Source organism: Psammomys obesus, unplaced genomic scaffold (assembly GCF_907164565.1).
Source record: "Psammomys obesus unplaced genomic scaffold, mPsaObe1.curated_primary_1811, whole genome shotgun sequence".
NCBI lineage: Eukaryota > Metazoa > Chordata > Mammalia > Rodentia > Muridae > Psammomys > Psammomys obesus.
Genome location: NW_026596415.1, coordinates 4,373,427 through 4,381,260, shown reverse-complemented (window position 1 = coordinate 4,381,260; position 7,834 = coordinate 4,373,427). Strand labels below are relative to the sequence as shown.

Sequence of the window (7,834 nt, the reverse complement as noted above, 5' to 3'; positions counted from 1 at the left end):
AATAGAAGGAGATGGAGGGAGAAGTTAGCCTTTGATGAGCTGTCAGCCGCTGGTTGCCATAAAATCTGTTACCCGCTCCTCCGCACTGAGGATGGAACCCAGCCCCTTGTATGCTAGGCAAGCCCTCTTCTTACTCTTTTTTTTGTACAGAGGGTCTCTCTGAGTTTCCCAGGCAGATCTTGAACATGACTCAGCCTGCTAAGCACTAGGATGGCAGGCCTGTCCAACCAGGCAGGGCTTACATCTCCATGTTGATGGAACCTCCCACAGGCCCCTGCTACTCCAGTATCTGACTCTAGGTGCTACCACCATAGGAAATGTTGAGAGTTGGTGGCTTTGGGGAATTTGGCCATACAGTCTATCATGTACAGTTGTGGATTATAGAAAATAGAAGCAAACTGCCCTAAAGGAATATTAAATAGACTGCCTGAAATCACACCTGTCCCAAAACAAAATTCAACATTAAGCTCAAGGCTTTCATAGCTCTTCCTTGTCACCTCTACTTTTTGTAGACAAAACTCTGCCTTGCTGTGTGGTGACAGTCCCCACTTGGGTGTGTTTATGACACAGCTCCTGGGGAGGGGTGTGACTGTGTGTAATGAGTGTACATTTGGGCATAGTAGGTCCACATTTAGGCTGTCCTCATCCAGCTTCAGTTAATAGGAACATTCTAGGATGCAGCTATTTGCTTGGGTATACACAGGCTCACAGCGTTTAGCAGAGGGTAGGAAGAAACAGGAAGTATCTTGCTTCTCCGGCATCCAAGACAATAAACACAACACCACACAAACATTGTCTGAATTCATTAAACAGAGACCCAAAATAATTTTAATGCAATTGACAAACACGGGTTAGTCTGTCTCTGTCATATGCCCCACCCCATGAATTACAGCACTTTATAAAAATGTTGAAAGATGAGCAAACTAAAGTTCCTTTAAATACAGTGACAGGTTTGGTCCTAATATTTGCTTCTTGGGTTTCCCAGCTGACTGTTGTTGTTCTTTGGTAACTAGTGGTAAGCACCAATTGAGAGCTGATCCTACATAGAAGGGCAGATCTTTTCTCCCTCAACCCTCATCTCTTTCTAGCATCCCAAATGCAGGGCACAAAGCAGGAGAGAGGTACCTCATGTCATAGGTGGATGTGGGCACTGAATTCTGGCCACAGTAGGGAGCAGCCAAGACAACCCACAGGACCATTCCCATTGCATTGGACAGGGACACTTCTGCAGCCCTGGGGTTTTCTGAGGTGTGAATTCGTGCTGGCTCAGATCGGGCTTTCAGGTCTCTGTTTCCATCGTGACTCTCAGAATAATTATTAAGCAACAACTTCAGAAAAGCACCCAATGGGAAGGTAAAGTGGACACTTTAGACTGGCTTCCTCTCGGCTTCTCAAGATACTGAAACAACCCTATGATCTAGCCAACAGTGAACTATGGGACAGTCTCCATCGAGGCAAGACATGGTCATTTGTCCTAGCTTTGGCACATGTCACCTCGGCAGTCCTTCCAAGGGAAGGAAGGAAAGGAAGAGAAATAGGGAAGCCAGTCATGTACTGAGGATATGTCATCGGTGGTCCTAAAGCCACTGAGACCCAGCATCCCCAGCTCCACTGGGACTGAGCTGGTGGCAAGTGACCTCTCCCCTCACATATAAATATTTAAACAACACAAATATACAACCCTGTCCCACAGTCACCACCATAACTTGATGCTCAATTATGGGAAAGGAAAGGATACCACAGGGAAGAGGTGGCCATCACAGAGTTCCTGAGTCTTAGGTCTGGCACATCACTCCTCCAGTGCTATCCTTGGAACTGACTGGAGTGCAGCCTTCAATGCCCATCTTAAGAGCCATGGCTCTGAAGTATTCTCTGGTAGAACCCAGAGGGCACTGCCCGATGAATGGCATCTGCTGGAGCTGAATGGAACTCTGTTTAGAGCAGTCTAGATACACTAAGGCACTTAAAAGCAGGCATGATGAAAGTGGGCTCCCTCTCACCCTAGGAGGTATTGAATCTCTGGTGGGATTCCTGCTGCTCTATCAAGGCTGGCAGTTTTTCTAATTGGTTTCTGGTGTGTGTTCTTCACTAGACTCTGAGTCCCACAAGGAACTGTTTTGAAAGGTATCCCTTGCACCTGACATGTTGCAAGACTCATTCATGTTGAATGACTGGTGGATGAATGAATGGAAGATAGATCTCCTGAGGCTCTAGTAACAGGGGCCTAAAAGAAGCACCCACATTAGAAAGAAGGGCAGCAAGAAAAAGGAGAGACCTTACAAGGCAGGACAGGGAAGGGGTGCCTAGCCTACCTCCCAGGTATAAGCTTATGGCCTGGGAGTGGGGCACAAGTGGCCCAGATATGAATAGCCATGGAAGAGGTAGCAAGAGCTGCCAAGAAGCCAAGATGTGACTGGCAGTGGGGTCATCTCAATGTGATGAGACTGTGAACTTTTACAGGGTGGCTCTGCTCCCCTGGCTCTAGGACTCTGACCCAATTTTAGCGCATCTAAGCATTTTGCAGTGAGCTCATCAGAAATTCAGATACCCAAGCCCACTCCTTTGATGAAGGATTTTGAGGGTCATGTAAGGGGACTTGAGAGTCCGAATGTAACAGATGCCCTAAGGAATTACCTGTGGAGACTCGGTGCCTAAACATGACAGCTAGGTCAGCGGTCACTATCCTTAAGGAAAACATGAGCAGACATCAGCAAATTTGTGTGATGACCTAACTCACTGCAGCGGGGTTGGGGAACTCTGAGTCCCTGACAGACAAACCAGGGCTAGTCTTTGCTGGCTTCTTACACCAACTTAGAGTTAATATCTGAGGATAGATGGCCCTCATTTGGACCCCTCATTATCCCACCTGCAGCTGCCAGAGTGGAGTGGGCAGGGGAAGAGGGCAGGGCAGAAATCTACAAAGACTCTACCCCCTAAGACAGGCTTTCCCCTTCTTTGGCCATACCCCACCCCAGATCCGCTGTTGAAAAGCATCCTGTGGTTTCCACATTGCTGGATCTTGTTGGGCCTTGCTGAGACTTCTGTGGGCAGACATCCTGAATGCCAGCCTTCATGATCTGGTCTCTGATCCCAAGAATGCAGAAACTCCTCTTTCTTCTTCTGTCTCTGTCTCTTTCTGTCTATATATATACATGTATGTATGTATGTATGTATGTATGTATGTATGTATGTATGTATACATACATACATACATACATACGCTTTTAAAGGAAACAATACGTTTGCTAGGAAAACCACACAAAAAAATGATTATATACAAAATGGTTATGTGAACGTGGATGCCATACTGTGGGGAGAGTGGCTGGGCTCCTGAAACCTATTTGCGCTTCCTCAGAATCATGTACATGAGGCCACTGATCAAAGTGAAGGCAAAAGACACCCAGGCTAGAATGAAAGAGTAGCCATAGCTGCCATCTTGCAGTAGGTAATAGATTTTGTAGTTCCGTTGGTGAAGGTCTTGGCGCCGGTCCGTGTAAATGGAAGCCCCGATCATGGCACACAGACCTGTCAGAAACAAAGCCAGGGTTCAGATATGCTAAAGACCATGCTTAGTTTGGAATGAGCCTAACACTTGTTAATGGCTTCCCACTAGCTTAGGATACAGACTTCTAGTCCCTCCCATGGCTTATGAGAACCCATTTGGTCTGGCCCCTCCATAGTCCAGCTCTCACTGCCCTGGGTTCTTCATCCCAGGATTTCCACTCGGCATGCTGTTCCTTCCACTCTGTACCCAGACAACACACTGTAGACTGCTCTTGCTGTTCTCTTCACAAACCCGAGCTCAGGCTTCATGCATTGGGGACACCTTCCCTTTCTCCAAAACTAAATCCAAACTTCTCCACACTTAGTGTGTGGCCCAGCTTCTTTCTGGGTGTTCCCCAACTTCTCTTCTCCCGTTCTTTTGATGAGGGTACAATGCAGGAGCACTGTGATAAGCTATGTAAGAATATTTCATTTAGAGGAAGGAAGCTCTGTGTTCCCTGACACTGATCTGTTCCGAGCTAACCTTATAAGTCTACATGCCATCCAAAGTGGAGACTGAGAAGGAATGCAAGACTTCGTGGCCTTGATGTCTGCAACAGAGATGATGATGAGGGAAAGGGGAATCTCAGAGACAAGAGCTACCTGGCCAGAGGGTCCATCTGAACTTGAAATTGGTTTATTGTTTGCTCTGGCACTCCATAAGAAGGATCCCAGAACAAGGATCCAGAAGGTGGACTTTGCTCTGGCTCCGCAGGCTGGCGGCTATCTGAATACCGTAAGATTTAAGATTCAGTTCCTGGCCTTTTCATTTATGTGCAGGCAGTAGAGACAGCTTCCTGCTTCACTTACATGACAAGAGCTGAATGATGGCGGTCAGGACGAACCTCTCTCCCTGCTTGAGGCGGAAGAGCTGGAGCAGGAAGATGAGAAAGGAGGAGCAGCAGAGGATGGTGGAGAGGATCATGGTGGCCTGCACCGCCTGCATGATGGAGTAATCTGTGGGGAGAAGAGAAAGGCACGGCTGAAGGCCACGGCCTCACAGAGAGGGTCCCAGGACTGTTTACAGCCAGGCATGTCCATCCGACCTTTAGGCATTGTATCACAATGTTATCATCTGTAAACAGATCTGCAAAATCAAGGTAAAGCTCATGTCTTCAGGACATTTACAGCCTTGTGCTGGGCACTATTCGCAGTTACTGTGCTCTGTGGGCACAGCTTGGATACACCTGGCCAGCATGACCACCAGTGCAGCCGTGGAGTCTTCCAGCCCAACTACCTTTTCTCATCCAGCTAGGCACTTGACCAAAATACCAACTTGACCAGAAGATGGAGCCAGAACCCATTACTCCGACTTCTTCCTGCTCTGGTTCACAGTGCCTACCTGTCAAGCTCAGGAAAGGGGGCCTTTTAAAAGTACAGCACCTGGGGCTCAATCTGCAGCCTTTTAGCTTGCCTGAAGCTGGCCCGGTAGCAGAGCTTGTAAAGAACAGCGGGCTTTTAATACATCCCAGCTACAGATCAGGGTCCCATGGAGAACACCTGGCCCTGCTTCCTAACCTTATGGTGAACAAACAACCTCTCCAGCACAAACACATCACCTGACTTCACACCTCAAAGTCCAAGAGCAGGTGAAAATAAGCCAGCGGGGGGGGGGGGGGGGGGTGGGAAAACAGTTCCATAGGGACAGGATTCCCTGGGTAGGATTGAGAGGGCTTGGCCAAAGAACCTTGTGAGTGTTAGGAATGTTCTCTACTTTGTGTTTAGTGGTGGTTTGCTAGGAATATATATTTATATATTTATATATTTATATGTCAAAACTCCTTGATCCAAAGAGCCCTTAAGAAGTCTGTATTTCCATGTTTGTAAATGATAGCTCTATTCTGAAAAATATTACCAGACTTTCCTGAGATGAAATGAACCGGAAGGCCAGGCATTGAGAACACCCATTGGGGGGCTTCTCAAGTCTCTAGGGGAATTTCAAAACAGGCCAGGGTTGTAACCCTGTGAACATTTTAACATTACTTATTAAACTTTCCAAGGAGCCACCTAGGATGGCTTGTTCAAACGGTATACTCCCCACTCGGCTGCCATCACTCTGGGGCGGGTGCCAAGAAGCTATATTTTTAGCAAGGACCCCAGGTGATTCATATCCTGTGATGAGGCAAATGCAGAAACTGGCTTTGCAAGGAAAAATGGCTATGTGCTTTCAGGATAGGCTTTCTTGACACTGAGTTGCAGACTGTGCCACTGGCAGCCCATGATGCCAGTGTGGGTGGAGCCCAGAGAGGATACCAAAAGCAGAGAGTCAGTGGAGAGGGGGCCTGTGACCTTGCGATAGCTTTGGAGTTCCTGGAGGCATCAGGAATGGGCTCTGTTGCAGGGTTAGCATCTTATACCACCTGCTAAGATGGTCCTCCATAGCCACAGCTTCTGCATCCTTGGACTCAACAACCATTTCTTAGGTGTGTCAGTTGAATAGAGAACCCAGAAAGTTCCAGAAAGCAACATTTGAATTTGCCATGTACCATACCAGATCCACACAAATGAAATGACATACAGAGATTGTGTTCCACATTGCAAGTCATCTAAAAACTCAATTATAAATGAGGGTCTGCATAGGTTCCAAGTAATTCTGTGCCATTTTACATCCTTTGGGATCCTCGTGGGCTGTCAGAAGCAGTCCTGCAGACCTAGAGGGGCAGCTACAACTGTGCTTGGGCTGCTTACATTTTGTTTCTGTTTAGCACAAAAAAGTGGGGGAAGGGTGGGCTCTGGTTAAGGCATCCGCCACCATGGGGGACAACCTGAGTTAAAGCCCCAGGACCCACATGGGAGACAGAGAGAACTGACTAATGTCAACATGTGTGCCATGGCCCCTGACCTTTGACTGGGAGCCAGTCGGGCCAAACTTCACTGAGGGTCTCTAGTATGTCTGCCTGTTTTCATTGCCCATGACACCAGTTTACCACTGATGGTATGTCTCAGATAAATTTACATGAGGTGGCAATCCTCCGCCCCCCTCCCCCCAAAGAGGCAGGCAATAAATACTTCAAGCTTCTGGTCATTACTCCTCCTCCTCCACCTCCTCCTCCTCCTCCTCCTCCTCCTCCTCCTCCTCCTCCTCCTCCTCTTCTTCTTCTCTTTTCTTTTTTTTCTTTGTTTTGGGGATTTTGTTCTCTTCACAACTCTTTTAAAATGTCAAAACCATTCTTAGCTCCTGGGCCATACCAAAACAAGTCCTGAGCTGAATTTAGCTAGTAGTTCATGGATCCTAATTTAAACAGCAATAATACAGAAATAATCCCACATGGAGGGCATGGAGCAGCAACAGCAGAGGCCGAAGAAACACTAACTTCCCTGGGCTCAGCAGGCTGTCCTGGCTGACGCTGTTTACCAAGGCTGTCTGTTCCTAGGGCTTACAGCAGCATGACATACAGGATGGAGAGCAAGCAGATCAACTTGCCACTGAGATGGACCCGGCTGGGTCTGCTCAGTAGGGAGGAGAGGCAGGGACACCAAAGTCCCACTCTCACACACTCACCTTCAAAGATGTCAGTGCCGCTCAGGTCGTTGATCTCTGTGCAGTTGGTGCTGTTGGTGCACACTCTCCAGAGGTCAGCTGAGAAGCCTTCTCCCACCCACCAGGCCTGCAAAGGGAATGGAAGCTGCTGGTGAAGGACACAGATCCCGGGTCTTGCTGTGTGGAGGAGAAGTGGGCTTCCACCACACAGCCTGCTTCTCAGGGGGCAGACCACAAGGGAGACCCCTGGGGACTTTGTTCAAACACACGCTCTGAGTCAAGAGGCCTCAGTTCAGTTCTGGGTCTCTACTGAGCCCCAGATGCCAGGCTGCAGGGCTCCAGAAGGACCTGAGCTGGCCATTGGGGAAACATAGTAAGTTATCAGCCATCAGGGTAAATGGAGGCCAGCTCTACCGGAATGGAAGGGGAATGTGTAGATTGAAGGATGATGTCAGGGGGCAGCCTGGTACAGTAGCCAGGAAATGGAACCAGCCTAGGTGTCTGTCGGGTGAATATGGCACACTACATGACGGAATTTTGTACACCCATGGGAAAAAAAAATCAAAACATTTGGAGAAAAATGGGTGAACACAGCAAGACAAACACTCATGAGGAACTGGATTCAGGATTATGCATGTGTATATATTTATGTGTGTGTGCTTATAGGTCATGGGACCAAGGATGGGATCAGAACTTAGAAGAGGCTTTAAAAGACATGGGAAATAGAAGGTGGTGGGATTCATATGGTAAAATAGCAGAAGTCTGTGTGTGTGTGTGTGTGTGTGTGTGTGTGTGTGTGTGTGTGTGTGT

The 7,834-nt window shown here is 48.0% G+C and overlaps 1 protein-coding gene across 1 annotated transcript in view; it reads right to left on the bottom strand.

Moving 5' to 3' along the window:
• Positions 1-801: 801 nt before the first annotated feature.
• The window catches only part of Emp2 (epithelial membrane protein 2), a 32,776-nt gene continuing 25,743 nt past the window's right edge, over positions 802-7,834 (bottom strand). Inside the window, exons 3-5 of the mRNA XM_055597683.1 lie at positions 7,046-7,151; positions 4,354-4,500; positions 802-3,525 (exon numbers count right to left, since the gene is read on the bottom strand). Coding sequence (XP_055453658.1) covers positions 3,338-3,525; positions 4,354-4,500; positions 7,046-7,151 — 441 coding nt within the window. The 3' untranslated portion in view covers positions 802-3,337. The remainder of the gene's footprint in view (positions 3,526-4,353; positions 4,501-7,045; positions 7,152-7,834) is intronic.